The 20,002-nt window shown below is 48.9% G+C and overlaps 1 protein-coding gene across 28 annotated transcripts in view; it reads right to left on the bottom strand.

Moving 5' to 3' along the window:
* The window catches only part of NPHP4 (nephrocystin 4), a 148,661-nt gene that overhangs the window by 105,647 nt on the left and 23,012 nt on the right, over positions 1–20,002 (bottom strand). For 20 of the 28 annotated variants that reach the window (XR_004523247.2, XR_004523242.2, XR_004523243.2 and 17 more), the window contains 3 exons: positions 17,874–18,046; positions 16,752–16,816; positions 13,821–13,976 (listed from right to left, as the gene is read on the bottom strand). The exons of 4 other annotated variants lie outside the window; for them this stretch is intronic. Coding sequence is in view for 21 of the 24 variants with exons in the window: in XM_073796961.1 (XP_073653062.1) it covers positions 13,821–13,976; positions 16,752–16,816; positions 17,874–18,046 (394 nt within the window). In the remaining 3 variants the exon portion in view is untranslated. Of the gene's footprint in view, positions 1–13,820; positions 13,977–16,751; positions 16,817–17,873; positions 18,047–20,002 lie in introns of those variants that run through there. 4 more of the 28 variants (XM_073796980.1, XM_073796982.1, XM_073796972.1 and 1 more) reach the window with 3 other exon arrangements.

Raw genomic sequence — 20,002 nt, 5'->3', positions numbered from 1 at the left:
CCGGCCGCAGCCACGAGAGGGGAGCATCACGTGCATTTAGAGAGGATTCTCCATGGGCTCTGGAGCAAAGGTGACACAGGAGGAAGAAGGCAAAGCCAGTTGCTCCCCAGCAAACACACCCCCAGGGGTCTGTCCCTTACGTCCCCATCAGTGTCATCGTTCTCGTTCTGGTCCTGTCTGTCTCTTCCTAAATGTTTAGGGTTATTTAAATATTTACATGCAAGGTCTTCGATTTTGAAAGCCAATTCTAAACTTTAAAAAAAATTGACGTAAGACTCAATGCTGAGAGGTGGAGTCAAGGTGCCGTACTAGGAGGATGCGAATTCATGTCTCCTCACAACTAGGGCACCTACCAGGCGCTGGTGAGGGACCACAGACACCTAGGGGACAGGAGGAACCCCCAGTGACCGGTTGTTTCAATTTCAGTTTTATTTTTCCTAATATATTTTTTATCTTTCTAACTTTATTTGGTATTTTATTCTTTGATATTGTACTGCTCCTTTTTTTATTTCTTTTTTTTTTTTTTTTTTTTTTTTTTTAAACATGCCATGAAGCTTGCAGGATCTTGGTTCCCAGGCCGGAGGTCAGGCCCAAGCTCCTGTAGTGGGAGCTACAAGTCCAAACCACTGGACTAACAGAGAACCTCAGACCCCAGGGAATATCAGTTGGAGTGAGGCCTCACGGAGGTCCTCATCTCAGCACCAAGACCCGGCTCTATTCAACTGCCTGCAAACTCCAGTGCTGGACGCCTCAGGCCAAACAACCAGTAAGACAGGAATACAGCCCGACCCATCAAAAAAGGAAAAAAAAATGAAACGACAAAAAAAAAAATGCTACAGACGAAGGAGCAAGGTTAAAACCCACACAACCAAATAAATGATGATGAAATAGGCAACTTACCCAAAAAAGAATTCAGAGTAGTGATAGTAAAGATGATCCAAAATCTCGGAAAGAGAATGGAGAAAATACATGAAACATTTAACAAGGATCTAGAAGAACTAAAGAGCAAGCAAACAGTGATGAACAACACAATACCTGAAATTAATATACTCTAGAAGGAATCAATAGCAGATTAACTGAGGCAGAAGAATGAATATGTGAGCAGGAAGATAAAATGGTACAAATTACTGCCACAGAGCAGAATAAAGAAAAAAGAATGAAAAGAATTGAGGACAGTCTCAGAGACTTCTGGGACAACATTAAACGCATCAACGTTCCAATTATAGGGGTCCCAAAAGAAAAAGAAAGGGTCTGAGAAAATATTTCAAGAGATTATAATGGAAAACTTCCCTAATATGGGAAAGAAAGTAGTCCAGGAAGCACAGAGAGTACCATACAGGATAAACCAAGAGAAACACACCAAGACACACAGTAATCAAACTGACAAAAATTAAAGACAAAGAAAAATTATTAAAAGCAACAAGAGAAAAACAACAAATAACATACAAGGGAACTCCCATAAGGTTAACAGCTGATTTCTCAGCAGAAACTCTGCAAGACAGAAGGGAGTGGCATGATATACTTAAAGTAATGAACGGAAAGAACCTAAAACCAAGAATACTCTACCTGGCAAGGATCTCATTCAGATTCGACAGAGAAATCAAATGCTTTACAGACAAGCAAAAGCTAAGAGAATTCAGCACCACCAAACTAGCTCTACAACAAATGCTAAATGAACTACTCTAAGTGGGAAACACAAAAGATGAAAAGGACCAACAAAACAAGCCCAAACCAATTAAGATAATGGTAATAGGAACATACATATTGCTAATTACCTTAAATGTAAATGGACTAAATGCTCCCACCAAAAGATACAGGCTTGCTGAATGGATACAAAAACAAGACCCATACATATGCTGTCTACAAGAGACCCACTTCAGACCTAGGGACACATACAGACTGAAAGTGAGTGGATGGAAAAAGATATTCCATGCAAATGGAAATCAAAAGAAAGCTGGAGTAGCAAGTCTCATATCAGACAAAATAGACTTTAAAATAAAGACTTTTAAAAGAGACAAAGAAGGACACTACATAATGATCAAGGGATAAATCCAAGAAGAAGATATAACAATTGTAAATATTTATGCACCCAACATAGGAGCACATCAATACATAAGGCAAATGCTAACAGACATAAAAGGGGAAATCGACAGTAACACAATCATAGTAGGGGACTTTAACACCCCACTTTCACCAATGGACAGATCATCCAAAATGAAATTAATAAGAAAACACAAGCTTTAAATGACACATTAAACGAGATGGACTTAATTGATATTTACAGGACATTCCATCCAAAAACAACAGAATACACTTTCTTCTCAAGTATTCATGGAACATTCTCCCGGAAAGACTATATCTTGGTTCACAAATCAAGCCTTGGTAAATTTAAGAAAATTGAAATTGTATCAAGTATCTTTTCTGATGACAACGCTATGAGACTAGATATCAATCACAGGGGAAAAAATGTAAAAAATACAAACACATGAAGGCTAAACAATATGCTACTAAATAACCAAGAGATCACTGAAGAAATCAAAGAGAAAATCAAAAAATACCTAGAGACAAATGACAATGAAAACATGACGACCCAAAACCTGTGGGATGCAGCAAAAGCAGTTCAAGAGGGAAGTTTATAGCAATACAATCCTACCTCAGGAAACAAGAAAAATCTCAAATAAACAGCCTAACCTTACACCGAAAGCAATTAGGGAAAGAAGAACAGAAAAACCCCAAAGTTAGCAGAAGGAAAGAAATCATAAAGATCAGATCAGAAATAAATGAAAAAGAAATGAAGGCAATGATAGCAAAGATCAATGAAACTAAACACTGTTTCTTTGAGAAGATAAACAAAATTGATAAACCATTAGCCAGACTCATCAAGAAAAAAAGGGAGAAGACTCAAATCAACAGAATTAGGAATGAAAAAGGAGAAGTAACAACTGACACAGCAGAAATACAAAGGATCATGAGAGATTACTACAAGCAACTATATGCCAATAAAATGGACAACCTGGAATAAATGGACAAATTCTTAGAAAAACACAACCTTCCAAGACTGAACCAGGAAATAATAGAAAATATGAACAGACCAATCACAAGTAATGAAATTGAAACTGTGATTAAAAATCTTCCAACAAACAAAAGCCCAGGACCAGATGGCTTCACAAGAGAATTCTATCAAACATTTAGAGAAGAGCTAACACCTATCCTTCTCAAACTCTTCCAAAATATAGCAGGGGGAGGAACACTCCTAAACTCATTCTACGAGGCCACCATCACCCTGATACCAAAACCAGACAAAGATATCACAAAAAAAGAAAACTACAGGCCAATATGACTGATGAACAGAGATGCAAAAATCCTCAACAAAATACTAGCAAACAGAATCCAACAGCACATTAAAGGATCATACACCACGGTCAAGTGGGGTTTACCCCAGGGATGCAAGGATTGTTCAATATATGCAAATCATTGAATGTGATACACCATATTAACAAATTAAAGGATAAAAACCATATGATCGTCTCAATAGATGCAGAAAAAGCTTTTGACAAAATTCAACACCCATTTATGATTAAAAACTCTCCAGAAAGTAGGCATAGAGGGAACCTACCTCAACATAATAAAGGCCATATATGACCAACCCACAGCCAACATGGTTTTCAATTGTGAAAAACTGAAACCATTTCCTCTAAGATCAGGAACAAGACAAGGTTGCCCACCCTCACCACTACTACTCAACATAGTTTTGGAAGTTTTAGCCACAGCAGACAGAGGAGAAAAAGAAATAAAAGGAATCCAAATCGGAAAAGAAGTAAAACTGTCACTGTTTGCAGATGACATGATACTATACATAGAAAATCCTAAAGGTGCCACCAGAAAACTACTTGAGCTAATCAATGAATTTGGTAAAGTTGCAGGATACAAAATTAATGCACAGAAATCTCTTGCATTCCTATACACTAATGAAGAAAAATCTGAAAGAGAAATTAAGGAAACACTCCCATTTACCATTGCAACAAAAAGAATAAAATACCTAGGAATAAACCTACCTAAGGAGACAAAAGACCTGTATGCAAAAAACTATAAGACACTGTTGAAAGAAATTAAAGATGATACAAACAGATGGAGAGATATACCATGTTCTTAGATTAGAAGAATCAACATCGTGAAAATGACTATACTACCCAAAGCAATCTAGAGATGCAATGCAATCCCTATCAAACTACCAATGGCATTTTTCACAGAACTAGAACAAAAAATTTCACAATTTGTATAGAAACACAAAAGACCCCAAATAGCCAAAGCAATCTTGAGAAAGAAAAATGGAGCTGGAGTAATAAGGCTCCTGCACTTCATACTATATTACAAAGCTACAGTGGTCAAGACAGTACTGGCAACAGAAACAGAAATATAGATCAATGGAACAGGACAGAAAGCTTAGAGATAAACCCACGCACATATGGTCACCTTATCTTTGATAAAGGAGGCAAGAGTATACAATGGAGAAAAGACAGCCTCGTCAATAAGTGGTGCTGGGAAAACTGGACAGCTACATGTAAAAGAATGAAATTAGAACACTCCCTAACACCATACACAAAAATAAACTCAAAATGGATTAAAGACCTAAATGTAAGGCCAGACACTATAAAACTCTCAGAGGAAAACATAGGCAGAACACTCTATGACATAAATCACAGCAAGATCCTTTTTGACCCACCTCCTAGAGAAATGGAAATAAAAACAAAAATAAACAAATGGGACCTAATGAAACTTCAAAGCTTTTGCACAGCAAAGAAAACCATAAAAAAGACGAAAAGAGAACCCTCAGAACTGGAGAAAATATTTGCAAACGAAGAAACTGACAAAGGATTAATCTCCAAAATATACAAGCAGCTCATTATCAAAAAAACAAACAACCCAATCCAAAAATGGGCAGAACACCCAAAGAGACATTTCTCCAAAGAAGATATATAGATTGCCAACAAACACATGAAAGAATGCTCAACATCACTAATCATTAGAGAAATGCAAATCAAAACTACAACGAGGTATCACCTCACACCCATCAGAATGGCCATCATCAAAAAATCTACAAACAGTAAATGCTAGAGAGGGTGTGGAGAAAAGGGAACCCTCTTGCACTGATGGTGGGAATGTAAATTGATACAGCCACTATGGAGAACGCTACGGAGGTTCCTTAAAAAACTAAAAATAGAACTACCATACGACCCAGCAATCCCACTCCTGGGCATATACCCTGAGAAAACCATAATTCAAAAAGAGTCATGTACCACAATGTTCACTGCAGCTCTATTTACAATAGCCAGAGCGTGGAAGCAACGTAAGTGTCCATCGACAGATGAATGGATAAAGAAGATGTGGCACATATATACAATGGAACATTCTTCAGCCATAAAAAGAAACGAAACTGAGTTATTTATAGTGAGGTGGATGGACCTAGAGACTGTCATACAGAGTGAAGTAAGTCAGAAAGAGAAAAACAAATACCATATGCTAACATATATATATATGGAATCTAAAAAAAAAAATGGTTCTGATGAACATAGGGGCAGGACAGGAAAAAAGACACAGAGGTAGAGAATGGACTTGAGGACGTGGGGAGGGGGAAGGGTAAGTTGGGACGAAGTAAGAGAGTAACACTGACATACATACACTACCAAATGTAAAACAGATAGCTAGTGGGAAGCAGCCGTATAGCACAGGGAGATCAGCTCGGTGCTTTGCAACTACCTAGAGGGGTGGGTTAGAGAAGGTGGAAGGGAGACGCAAGCGGGAGGGGATATGGGGATATACGTATGCATATAGCTGATTCACTTTGCTATACAGCAGAAACTAACACAACATTGTAAAGCAATTATACTCCAATAAAGATGTTTAAAAAAAAAGACTCAATGCTGATGAAACTGTGGTGAAAGGAACACTCTACCTTGCTGAAAGGTTATAAATCAGTACAGCTAAGAGGCAATTTTCTCTAACTTTGTGTGTCAAGAGCCTTAAAAATGTCCATATCCACCGTCTGCCCCAGTAATGCGACTTCTGAGTCTAGTTAGCAATATATCAAAGTGGAAGCAAACTTTACTTGCAGGCATGCTCATTAGAACATTATTTATAACAGAGTCAAAAATAAGAAACCACCAGATGCTCAATAATAGGAGAATTTAAATAATCTGTGGCTCATTCAGATAAAATGAGAAACAAATCATATTCTCTAAGATTATTTAATAATCAGAAAGTAATCATGATATTGTAGGTGAAAAAAACAACATATAAAACTGTGTATTATGGGCTTCCCTGGTGGCGCAGTGTTTGAGAGTCCGCCTGCCGATGCAGGGGACGCGGGTTCATGCCCCGGTCTGGGAGGATCCCACATGCCGCGGAGCGGCTGGGCCCGTGAGCCATGGCCACTGAGCCTGCGCATCCAGAGCCTGTGCTCCGCAACAGGAGAGGCCACAGCGGTGAGAGGCCCGCGTACCACACACACACACAAAAACACCTGTGTGTTATTAGTCCATTTGATGACAATTTTATTTAAAATATACGCATTTACATGTATACATGTATATCATTTTTTGGAGAAGTTGCTCTGTTCTTGTTTTTCTTTTTTTTATTTTAGTATGACTGATATATAATGTTTCAAGTGTACAGCAAAGTGACTCAGATATATATATATATTTCTTTTTCAGATTCTTTTCCATTATAGATAATTACAAGATAATGAATATAGTTCCCTGTGCTATACAGTAGGTCCTTGTTGTTTATTTTATATATAGTAGTGTGTATATGTCAATCCCAAATTCCCAATGTATCCCTCCCCCGCTTTGCCCTTTCATAACCATAAGTTTGTATTCAAAGTCTGTGAGTCTATTTCTGTTTTGCAAATAAGTTCCTTTGTATATTTTTTCAGATTCCACAGATAAGTGATATCATATGATATTTGTCTTTCTCTGACTTCACTTAGTATAATAATGTCTAGGTCCATCCGTGTTGCTGCACATGACATTATTTCATTCTTTTCTATGGCTGAGTAATATTCCATTGTATATATGTGCCACATCTGCTTTATCCACTCCCCTGTCAATGAACATTTAGGTTGCTTCCATGTCTTGGCTATTGTAAATAGTGCTGCTATGAACACTGGGGTGCATGTATCTTTTCGAAATAGAGTTTCCATCTTTTCTGGATATATGCCCAGTAGTAGGATTGCTGGATCATACAGTAACTCTATTTTTAGTTTTTTAAGGAACCTCCATACTGTCCTCCACAGTGGCTGTATCAATTTACATTCCCACCAACAGTGTAGGAGGATTCCCTTTTCTGCACACCTTCTCCAGCATTTGTTATTTATAGACATTTTGATGGTGGCCTATGCATGTATATCTGTAGGCAGTAATCACAGATTATTTTATTTCCCTCTTTGTGGCTTTCTGTACCTTCCCTATCACAAATCTGCGCTAGGTTTGACTGATACTTCTGAGAAAGTTTATGTATTCCTTTCATCATTTTTTAATCGTTTAAAGCAGGTCAGTTGATGAATCAGACCCAATTAAAAGCGCAGGTATCATTATTCACAGTAGCCAAAAAGTGGAAACAACCCAGTATCCATCCACAGATGGACCGACATACAAAATGGGGTCCATCCACACAACAGAATATCATTCAACCTTAAAATAGGAAGGAAATTCTACCATATGTTACAATGTGGATGAACGCTGTAGACATTATGCTGCGTGAGATAAGCCAGTCACAAAAAGACAAGTTCTGGATAATTCCATTTATATGAGGTACTTAAATTAGTCAAATTCCGAGATGGAAAGGAGAATGGAGGCTGCCAGGGGCTGGGGGGCGGCGGGTGGGGAGTTAGCGCTTCATGGGTGCGGAGTCTTGTTCTGCAGGAGGAAAACGTTCTAGAGAGGGAGGGTTGCTCAAGGATGTGAACGTTCTTAACGCTACGAAACTGCATGTTGAAAAACAGTTAGAAGAGTACATTTTATGACACGTCTATTTTATTTACCACGATTTTTTTTAAGTGCAGAAATATATAAACTGCAACCTTTCATGAAATGGTCAAGCGAGTGTCCAAAGCACATCCTGAACTGGGAGCCTCCGTCGGGGCCGGCGGGGGGCGGGGGGTGGGGGGGGGTTGGAGGGCAGGGCGAACGGTCCACCTCCTGCAGCAAGGCGCAGGAACCCGGGGCCTCCGCTGACAGGAGGAGGTACAGATTGTCCCTGCAGGATTTCAGGGAGCGATGCTGGTGGGACTCAGAGCAGGAGGTGAGTGTGCAGAGACGGAGCAGAGGGAAGTGGGAGGGACGCGTGAACAATGCTTGCCACTCCCTTATTTTGCAGACTCCATATTATTTGCATTCTGCAAGTTAATTCATGTGTCTGCAATCCTCCTCCAGTGACTTCAGCATTTTTAACACGGGACCGCTGCCTTTTTCCGTGACCCTGAGCTGCATGACCCTGCTCGCTGCTTTAAAGCACGGACAGGCTCGTTTGTTGGTTACCAAACAATCCCCCTCCTCCTGATCGCAGTTAAACTCTTGGCCAAAACATGTGTTCAGACTCAAGTGGCCCAGGGCTCTGTGGGCAGTCACGGGGGTGGGGGTCCAGGTAAGGCGGCCACGCCCCTCCACCAGAGGGAGGTAGCCGCGGCCCCTGAGATCCCTGTACTCCTGGTGAGACCCCCTTACCTCCCCCCACCCCACACTCAGGACCCACACACACACTCTCAGCCTTGACGCTGTCGGGACCCTCTCACCCTGCCCCCCACCTGGGCTTCCATCACTCAGCCCAGGGAGCCGGGACCCCCCAGACACCCCATTCTCTCATCTCTGGGGCAGAGAGCAGCCTGGGGGCGCCCACTGAACACACAGGGAAGGACACACGGGCTGCACCCAACACGCTCTCCCCAGCAGTCCCGTGCTGAGCAGCAAAATCACCCAACCCCAAAGGGACACCCCGACATGTTACCTGCTAACCTTCCCCCCACGTCAAGTCCTGCTTCCAGAGAAGCGTAAGTGGGAAATGAGTGCCCTCCCCCCGGGGCTGCTCCCGCAGAGGGTCTGCCTGGCCCCCAAGCCAGAGGTCACTCCACGGTCAACAAGCACTGGAACAGAGAGAACAGCCACCAGCCAGACCCCCGTCTGCAGGCTGCCACAGGAACAGAAGGAAAACCCAGAACCAACGCCTTTCCCAACGCAAGGTGCCCAGTTCCAAGCCTGGCTTGGAAGCTTCCAGAAGCTTCCAGAAGCCGCGAGTGAAGAAAGAAGAGCCCTGAAGGGCCCTCCCACAGGAGACAGATCCGACCTCCCAGATGTCCTGCGGCAGCCACAGGGTGGCCACGTCGGAGGAGCCTTCTGGCTCAACTCAAGGCAGAACTTGCCTGACCGAAGAACAGCAGCTCACGCTCGCTGGACCCTCCCTGTGTCCCTCTCTGGGCAGGTCCTCATAATGTCCCCATGTTACAGAGGAGACCGGCCACAGCAGAGGCTTGGAGCCATCACACGGGGCCAGGAGCAGAGCGGGCGCACCACCGCCGGCCTCAGGGCTCTTCCCCAACATTCCAGCAGCGCCCACAAAGCACAGCTTTGCCGTCTGACATTGTCATTCAGTCATTCAACCGACCAGCGTCAGCAGCCAGGACAGACACAAGGGGCCTCAGCAGAGCTGACCTCCCGGTGGTGGGGACTGCTGACCCTCGTGCTCTGTAACTGGGTCAAGCTTTCACCGATCTGTTGCCAAGTCTCTGGACAAGGCTGCAACTCCCAGCAACAGCAGTGCTCCCGTGGGAAGACAAACCCTACTGCACAACGATCCATCTTCTTCTGAGACTCCCCTGAATGCACTGCAGAGAAAATGGGGACCGCTAGAACCCCTCCCTAGCGACACCCTTCAGGGAAGCGCTTGGAAACACCCGAGATGCCCAAGGAGCTCCCTGCTAGGCCCTAACCACGTCCCCCCACCCGCAGACCCCAGCCTCCCGGGGACATGGCTCTCCTGCCGAGGGTATTTCGTTCGCCAGAATGCACCTCACAAGATAGAGAGAACACTGCAACAGAATGCAACAGAGGCAGCAGAATGCAAGCGAAATTTAGGAACGATTTAGGCAGGAGTGGAAATGAGCTTGAGCCGGTCCACACCGGCTCTGAAACACCTCCCACTGCCCGTGAGGACCGTGGTTAGACTGTGAGGTTGGCCCTCACTTACCTTCATCTGGGAAAGATGCCCTGATGCTCCACTGGGAATACAGGGCTGCACCCCCAGCCCCAGCACGGGCCTGCCACGCACAGGATCTACTCTACAAATACGTGTTGAGCCATCCACAAATAAGTGAATGAGTCAATGACTCAATTAGTGTATAAAAGGCACACACCGAGCTGTTAGCAGTGGTTTTCTCTAGGAGTGAGATTGGAAGGGAAAACTTTTAGTCTTACCGAATTCATTGAGTAAAGATTAATTCTGTCACTTGAACCTGTCCTTGGCCTAAGAGGGCGCAAAGGACTGGGGTCTAGGCTGCAGGATCACCAGCCCCCGGCTCTCAGCGGCAGCGGGAAGCCCTGTCCCCCTCGCTCCCTCTCTGCAGGGGACCGTGGTCACTCCGGGAATCTAGAAGCCACGCTCCCAGACTTGGGGAGGGCAGGCCGTCAGCACAGCGTGGGAAGCCCAGGGGGAGAACCCCACCGCTACACAAGGTGCTCAGGCTTGGGGTGCGGGGCCCCACCCGGGACCTTGATGTTGTTTGTTGAGATGCAGCGCCGGCAGGTCGGGGCTGGGGAACCACCTCAGGTAGGTAAGTAGAGGGCGGGCCCGGGGACACACCAATAGGGGAGGCCGCCACGGGGCAGACGGGCAAGTCAGTTCCGCGGACAGCGCTGCCGAGCTCGGGTTGGAGTCAGCGGGCTGGAGTCAGCGGGCTGGAGTCAGCGGGCTGGTGGGTCAGGCAGGGCGGGCTGGCCCCGGGACTGCCCCGCACGGCACAGAGTTGGCACGGCGATGCTCGACATACAGGAGGGAGGGAGGATGGGATCCCGGGGAGCAGCGGCAGTGAGCCAGGCCAAGCAGGGGACAAGGGGTGATTGACAGCAGTGAGCCCCCTGCACTGACTGCCCAGCAAGGTGCCCGGGGCGCCCTTCACCACCCCTGCCAGCCAGACCTCCTGCAGCTGCTGCGAGGCTGCCCCACTTAACTAAAACCGCGTGTGAACCTGCAGTGACCTCAGTCCACATTTCAGTGGAAAACAACTCACTCCTCCTGTATTGTAGCATTTTACAAAGGAACAAATATCCGAGTCCCAACGCGGCACCCAAATATAACCAAACCCTCTGCAAATTAGACAAGCGATCCCCGGTTCCCAGCACCACGGACGCCAGCACCAGTCCCTGCCTGGGCCCTTTCAGGGCCATAAAACAGTATCCAGCCAAGAAACCCTTTTTCAAAGATGAATCACAAAAGTCCGTAAGATCCTGGGCAGAAATGATAACGGAGACAATAACCGCTGTCAGAAAGGGCTGAGCAACAGGGTCTCTGCTCCCAGACGGTCTCGGGGACGGAGGGGAGGCTGCCCTCGGCCCCTCCCCCGAGGAGCAAGCGGGGCTCCTGCACGGGTGACGGCAGCTCCTGCCGGCCCACCAGACCAATTCCGGCCATTTGTTTTTAAACAACAACAACGTAAACTGTCCTCCATCTTTGCCATTTACAGGCACCACCTGCATCTATTAAAAGTGCCCAGTGCCAGCCGCTCCGTTCCAGGGAGGCAAACCGGAGGCCAGAGGGGCTCAGCTCTTCCGAAAACACGAACTTCAGGAATCGGAGCCGAACTCACGCTCCTTGGATCCAGAACTCCTCTCTATAACACGGCCCTTGACTCCCACGGTCCGACCTGAGGTGCTGAGAACAAACGCGGGGCCTGTCTGGGCATCTGAGCTTCTCCTTCGCTTTCCAGGAGGGACCCAGAAGCAGGCCCGAGCTCCGCTTCCGTACTTTCAGGTTTTATCTGCAGTTCTACTGACACCCACTGGTGATGGATACACCTCAGGCCTCGAGAACATTCTGTTTAAATTCCCAGAATCCCAGGTCAGAAAGACTCACAGAAGCTGAGCTCCCCGCAGGTGCGCACATACCCGCGTAGTCACAGCGGTGCTGACAGCGCCCCCATGACCAGTGGGAGGGGGGCTCAGAGCCGGATGCAGGTTCCGCCCTCTCAATCCCGACAGCACGACCAGGAAGGAGGTTCTCCCTCTGCCTGCCTGTAACTTTTAACTTCTCCTCCCTCCCTCTTGGGTGAACACAGGCGCATCGCAGAGGGCAACACCGCTGCCTATGGGGGGCTTCAGGAGGGTTAGAGCTTGGTGACCCACGGCAGATCCAAACCTGGGACCCCCTCCATGCCCCGCCCAGGACGTGCTCCTGTTCACGGTTAACTGGTCATTTCTCATGTATCATCGTCTCTTCTCCGAGATGCTGGAGAAACAGTGACCTCGTGATGGTGATGACCACCGTGCACCCGTCCCAGGAGTTCATGAACTCAGATAACAAGACCACAGCGCCCAGGCCACACGCAGGGACATCGTCACCGAGACAAACACTCTCCCTCCTGGAGCTGAGCCGTCTCTTCGGGTCCTGAGTGTCTCTGTTCTGAGCCAAACGCTCTGCACCTCCCAGATCTCCTCCCCAGCCACTCACACCCAAAGCCACATCCTGCCCCTCCTGGATGGGAGCTGCAGCCGGCCCACCGAGACCAGAGGTTCCAGCAGCCCCAGGTGGGGAGGCTGGTGCGGTCCCTCCTCCTGGATTCTCCCAGACGGCCAGGGAAAAAGCCCCCAAGAGTACTCAGGGGGAGCATGAGACCGAGGAGGGAGGCCCGTCGGCAGGACCTGAGAGGAGAGCAGCCCTCACAGTGACTCGTGGCTGTGAAGGGCTGACCCACACCCACCAGGAGAATCAACTTCTAAAACACACCCAGACACAGCCCTGAGCCTGTCCCATGAATTTCAGTTCCAAAGTAACCGAGCAGTTTCACTCACAAGTTGAAAGGCAGAACAGCCCAAGTGTCCATGCACAGGTAAATGGATAAACAAAACGTGGTCCATCCATTCAGCCTTAAAAAGCAAGGAAATTCCGACACACAGAACAACAGGGATGAACCTTGAGGACATTATGGCCAGCAAAATAAGCCAGTCACAAAAGGACCAATGCTGTAGGAGGATTCCATGCCTAGGAGGTCCCTAGAGGAGTCAACTCATAGAGACAGAGAGCAGAAGGCGGGGGCAGGGCTGGGGAGGGGAAGGGCAGTCAGCATCTAGTGGGACAGAGTTTCCGTCTGGGACGATGAAAAGGCTCTGCAAGTGGACGGGGAGGATGGTTACACAACAGTGTGAATGTACCGGATGCCCCTGAACTGCACACTTGACAATGGTTAAAACAGTAAATTTTATGTTACGTCTATTTTACCACAATTAAAAACTGATAATAATTAAGCCACTGACATGGTGGTCCTGTAAGGGTGGGATCTAGCAACAGTGGTTTTTCTGGCCACAGTCATACAGACATGGGCTATTTGTCTTATGAAAGCATTTCTCAAGGAGAGAAGGCAGAGATGACCTGAGGGATGTGAGGTGTGTTCAGGAAGGGGCTGCGAATGAGACGACACTGCTGCCCTCCCCCTCCTCCCCCTCCCCCCACCACCAGGCTGTTTGCTGGGGGGCCCAGCCAGCCCTCGCCCCAGTTCCTGCAAGGTCTGACCATGAACTAACAGAGACTCACCAAGTGGACAGAAACAGAGGAGCCCTTACCCGATTCTCCATGAGCTGGAAGGAGACCAGGTATCTGCTGCAGACCAGACACCAGAAGGTTCTCGGGAAGAAGGTGGAACACGGGCTCCAGGAGCGGGTGTGGCTTCAGCGTGTACTGCAGGCTGCAGTTCTCAATGAGGGTCATGTGCTTGTTTTCTGAGGGAGAAAACACCTCCTGTGACAGCCCGAACCAAGGCACCTTCGGTCAAACCGACCAATAAATTGAGCATCTTGGAAAAGAACTCAACAAACAGGAAAAGTATTTTTCTAGGGAGACAAGGGAATTGCTCTGTTTGCTCAGCCGAAGAGCAAAAAAGAATCAATCCTTAAATAACTCTCACTGGTAAAACTGCAACTAAAGAGATACTTGTTTTTGATCCGACATAACAAAATCTCTCCGCTCACCTCTTCCCCAAGAGCAGTGAAGTCAGGCATCGCTTTTGCTCCCATAATCAGAGGGAACCTAGAAGGTCCTCTGACCAGAGGCCTGCATCCCTTTCAGTCTCAGCCTTGCATCCGTCAAGACCCACAAAGCAGCAGGACTAGGCCCTGGGTGGCCAGTGGCCTCCAAGACAGAGTCCTGTCCTCAAGGAAGGACCATTCCTCTGGGATGACTAAGACACAAGCATGCCGACATCCATAACACACAGGAGAACGGGATCCGAACCCCAAGGAAGGTTCGGATAACGTGCTAGGGGAAGTGGGAAGAGGGAAAGCGTCCTAGAGAAAGGAACCACTGGGAAGAGCTCAGATACAGAGCACTCGGGAAAGTGGACGGAAGGGCGTCAATAGAAACTGGGCTGGGAGGGACCACAGACATGCCCTCAACACATTCCCATCAAATGGTCCGTCTTGCCTGGGCTTGATTTCCTCCACTGATAGGGGACTCACCACCTCCTGAGGCGTGCTTTGTGATTTCATAAGAAAAGAACTAAATATTCGTTAGAAAAACAAAACTATATTATCGAAAACCAGATATTTAATATCTAACCACTCCAAACATGGGATGTGCTTACTTTAAAATGTTAAGTACCCTGAAAGACACTCTGTTACATGGCTGGCTGGTGAGCACGCTGGTACAACCTCTATGGAGGGCAAACAGGGGAAATAACACAAAACTGTGAATGCACAGGCCCTCAGACCAGCAATCCCACTTCTGGGAGTTTACCCTACAGATTCACGTGCACACTTGCAAAATGGCAGATGTCCACTGCAGCAAAGCCTTCAACCCTCTGTTCTTACAGAACTGCCCCAAGGGTCCATTTGCGGTGGGTTGGTTCAATCACAAACAGCAATTCAATGAAATACCACACAGCTGTAAAAAGAATGAGCACGGGGCTTCCCTGGTGGCGCAGTGGTTGAGAGTCCACCTGCTGATGCAGGGGACGCAGGTTCGTGCCCTGGTCCGGGAGGATCCCACATGCCGCGGAGCAGCTGGGCCCATGAGCCATGGCCACTGAGCCTGCGCGTCTGCAGCCCGTGCTCCGCAACGGGAGAGGCCACAACAGTGAGAGGCCCGTGTACCGCAAAAAAAAAAAAAAAAAGAATGAGCACGCTTTCTAGGTACTGATATGAAACAACCTCCAAGATAAATCATTAAGGGAAAAAAGAAACGTCTGGGACAAGTAAACGGGGGCAAAAACAGAACAGGGAAGTGCACGTGTGCTTGTGTGTCATCAGAGGACCTAGAAGGACCCACAAGATCCCAGAGAGGAAGGTCACCTGTGGTGCAGGTGAAGGGCCGAGCAGAGGAGGAAGGAGACCTCACCTGAACCTTTTCATACTGTTCAGTACTTTGAATGCTGGGTCATGTGACTGCATTATCCATCCAAGAAAAACAGCCCTGCACTTTTAGAAATGCCCCTGAGATGATGAGCTGACAGCCTGTGGCGGTCCCTCCCCAGGCCCCCCTCACACGGCCGCGGCTCCCACACCCTCCACCAGCGCCCAGATCCGTGGGCCTGGAACCAACCTGGGGGCTGTGTCTGCTGTTGGAAAGGTGCTGAGTCTAAGGATACTTCAGGAGAGAAAACGCTGGCAGGTTAATGATTAAATTCAATTGCGAAATAACCTAAAAGCCAGTCTGTATCAACAAAACCAAGTTTCTGACCGATTGTTCCTCTATCGTGAGATTTTCACCAAATTCAGAGCGAGTGGATGGGTCGGGGTAGGCTTGGGTTTCTCACACCGGCTGGGTGCCCGTCGGAAACTGGGCAACATCGCAAAGAGACAGAAAGTCATCCCCCCCCACCACGCCAAAGAGACCCACCTTCACCGCTTGGCCCCCGTCCACACTTCCCGAGGGCCAGCAGAGCCCACACGGGCCCCTGAAACAGCCTGTTAGCCCACCCCCCCCGCTTCACCGCACGCCCTTCCGTCCACCCTCCACGCGGCCGGCAGCCAGGGGGCCGCAGGTCCCTCCCATGGGTACCCTGACGGCTCGGGAGGAGAAGCCACAGAGGCAGGGCAGGAAGCCCACTCTGCCCTAAGCCCGGCCGCTCCGCACGGGGCCCATGCATGCCAGGTGCTCCTGCAGATGCCACTCTCGTTTGGCACCACTGGACACCTTGCTGTGGTGGAGATGACCCACGGACTTCACGGTCAAAGGCTTCCTGGGACAGCCGCTGGGCAGTGATGGACAGCAACTACTTCACGTGGGGGCAAAGCTGCTACCCCAGGGGCAAGGAGGCCAACAGCCCTCCCACCAGGTGGCCCCCATGGGGTCGTCTTCACACGGCTACACAATCCTTACAGGCTCGTGTGTCTCTGATGTTCAAATTATGTCAGAACTGCAAGCCCAATGTTACATGTTCCCCAAATCTAGTAACAATTCAGCTAAGCTGATGAGGTTCTAACATTCAGGAAAGTCATATGACGAACAGGTGCTGCTGAGGACAGTAGGAGCAGGCCTGGCCAGGCCTCGTCTCTTACGTTCTATGGGGTCCTGGAGAAGCGGGTGCAGGAGGGCTCGGGGGCTGCCATGATACAGTCTCAACCTGCAAAACAAGACCCGTGAGATGCAGGTCAGCATCTTGCGTTTACTCGTGGGATGTCAGCTATGCTTCTCGAAAGGAAGGCCTTGGGGACCCCAGCACCACACCTCCAGGAGCTTTCTCGACCCTCCGTGGGAAACAGACGGCTGAGGCCAGCATCAGATCCGCGAGCCCTCAGCACTCGTGGCCAAGCATGTCCAGCACACACACAGCACGGCCCGAGTGCAGCCTGAGAACCTCAGCACTAGAAAACAATGCCTGGGGAGTTGGTCATGCTTGGAGATGTCCCAAGAAAACAACGTTTGAGGGGTTTCCACGATTGTGTGTCTGGAGTGGTGGTTCTCAACCCGGGATGACTTTGCCGCCGTCGGGATGTCGGGTAAAGTCTGGAGGTACTTTTGGCTGTCACAGCTGGGCGGGGAGGGGGCTGCCTGGCATCTAGTGGGCAGAGGCCAGGGGTGCTACGAGACCTCGTACACTGCACGGGACAGCCCAAAGTGTCCGCGGAGCCAGGGCTGACAAGCCCCGATCTACAGTGACAACGCAAACCCCACCACGGCTGAAACGACCACACACCATCTCACCCATCCGGGCACGTCCAGCTCCTAATGTAACAGAGCCTGGCACAGAGCGGACCCCCAGCCAGTGTTTGCTGAGTGAACACCTACTGCTCCCTGGGCGCCTGTCTGGGAAGAACCTACTGTTTACACTCCGGACCCTTAGGAGATGGGCGCTGCACTGAAGATGAATTCAAAGAGTAAACAACTGGCCTAAGACCCCACAGGAGTAAGTGATGGAGCAGGACTCAGCCTTGACCACCTTACATCAGATCCCACCCCCGAGGCCAAGGCCTGTCCCGCTCCCGCCTGGAGAACGATGGTTGGGCTTATTCAGAAACAGCAAACCCAGTTACAGCCCGAAGCAAAAATACCACCGGCAGACTGTGATGAACACACACGCTGACAAATTCAGAGCTTTCTAGTCTGGACAAATAATGAGCCGTTAAATCACCACAGGAAGACGCCAGAAACCCCAGCGATGGGGAAAACGGGGCAGATACCGTTTGTCCTGGGGGGCAGACGCAGGAGATTCCGAGTTGTTGCTGAAGATCCGAAGGATTCCAAACCCACAGGACAAAGCCTGAAGGGTCCCGTCCCGTCTCCTGCCTTCAGTGACCACTTCCACCACGGCCACGATATTAGGGTGGTTCAAGGACGTGTGAAAATAGAAGGGCTGCAAAAGAGAAGCCAGGGACGGACTGAACGCTCTCGAGCTGCAGAGAAGGAACACGGAGGAACACAGGTGCGCTCCCTCCTCATTGTCACGTCAACGCCACAAACACGCCGCGTGGGGAGGAGCATCCCTTCCAGGCGCCAGAGAAGAGAAGGGGCCCAGTGAGCGACCCCCTCACAGCTCCTCCTTCCAGGGTGCCCAGCATCTGGGACATCAAACGATTTGCTTCTCCTCTGGGACATTCCCATCCACAGAAAATGCCAACAGACCCAGAGCCTCTGGAGAACAAAGGGGCTGGGGCAGCCTCGCGCCCCATGCCCATCACCCGGAAGGACCACGAGCCCAAAGACGTAAGTAGCCCACCGCACCCACGCACCCACTGAGCCGTTCCATCCAACACCGCCGTCAAACTGCAATCACAACTTGCCAGTATTGACTCTAATCCCTGTTTCGTGTGGAAATACCATGAGGCTGCACCCGAATTAATTTTGTTTAAACTAAGCAGGTGGCTTCCCTGGTGGCGCAGTGGTTGAGAGTCCGCCTGCCGATGCAGGGGACACGGGTTCGTGCCCCGGTCCGGGAAGTTCCCACATGCCACGGAGCGGCTGGGCCCGTGAGCCATGGCCACTGAGCCTGCACGTCCGGAGCCTGTGCTCCGCAAAGGCAGAGGCCACAGCAGTGAGAGGCCCGCGTACCGCAAAAATAAAAAAATAAAAATAAACTAAGCAGGATCCTCAGTTCAGAGCCCAACTAACATCTTTTAATGATGAATATTGCTGTGGGATTTTTTTTTTTTTTGGCTGCGTTGGGTCTTTGTTGTTGCACGCGGGCTTCCTCTAGTTGCGGTGAGCGGGGGCTACTCTTCGTTGCGGTGTGCGGGCTTCTCACTGCGGTGGCTTCTCTTGTCACGGAGCACAGGCTCTAGGCACGAGGATTTCGGTAGTTGTGGCATGCAGGCTCAGTAGTTGTGGCTCGCAAGCTCTAGAGCGCAGGCTCAGTAGTTGTGGTGCACGGGCTTAGTTGCTCCGCGGCATGTGGGATCTTCCCGGACCAGGGGTCGAACCAGTGTCCCGTGCATTGGCAGGCGGATTCTTAACCACTGGGCCACCAGGGATGTCCCACGGTGGGATTCTTTATTATAGGAGTTGTGGACCCAAGCCAAGTAGATGATACTCAAATTGCTCCTAAAAGGTTTCCCACTTGCAGCCTCTCCATCCTCTAAGGTACAGAGGGCAGCCCTCACTCTCACCACGGGGAGGGGGGACACGGGCGGGTCAAATCCAGCTCCCATCGCTGAGATGCACCCTCCCAAGTGGGAATGGAAGCACCTTCCCTCTGCTGCTGTTTTCTGATCTCCTGAAATCCAAAGCAGTTGCTCTCAGCTAACAAACGTCGTAGACACAGAAGACAGAAATGGAGGCACTAACTGGGTTTGCAAATCTATGGGCAACAAGCGTCCCAGGAGCCCAGGTCAGCGCTGACCTGAGGCTCTGGACCCGAGTGGTCCCTGGAACCCAGCGTCCTTGTTGGGGCGAAGCCCAGGTGTAGAGTCACCAGCAGAACACAAAGGCCACCCTTCCCCCAAGGCAGGGCCGGGCAGGGCCGGGCCGGGCCTGGCCGGGCCGTGGCAACGTGACTTAAACTTGGAACAATCCCCCATTAACGAGTCATTACCATGGTGTCACCGAGAAAGCGTTTACTGTAATCACAGACTGTCAGCCCAGGATAACAGAGAGACACATTAAAACATCAGCCACGAGATATAAATCGTTATTCTATTATCTTTTATTGCAAAATGATGAAATAGTGGCCACTTACAGCTGACAGGCAGTTGGACCAAGAGAGAATTATGTTTCCGTTTCCAAGACTCAAGAACTGTTTTAAAAAGGCCTGCTGTAAAGTCAAGTTGGTCATTATCTCACCTCTTATATGTACACCTGTGCATATCAGTTTTAT

Source organism: Tursiops truncatus, chromosome 1, assembly GCF_011762595.2.
Source record: "Tursiops truncatus isolate mTurTru1 chromosome 1, mTurTru1.mat.Y, whole genome shotgun sequence".
NCBI lineage: Eukaryota > Metazoa > Chordata > Mammalia > Artiodactyla > Delphinidae > Tursiops > Tursiops truncatus.
Note: the sequence above shows the minus strand (reverse complement) of the source record. Positions and strands in the feature narration are given on the sequence as shown.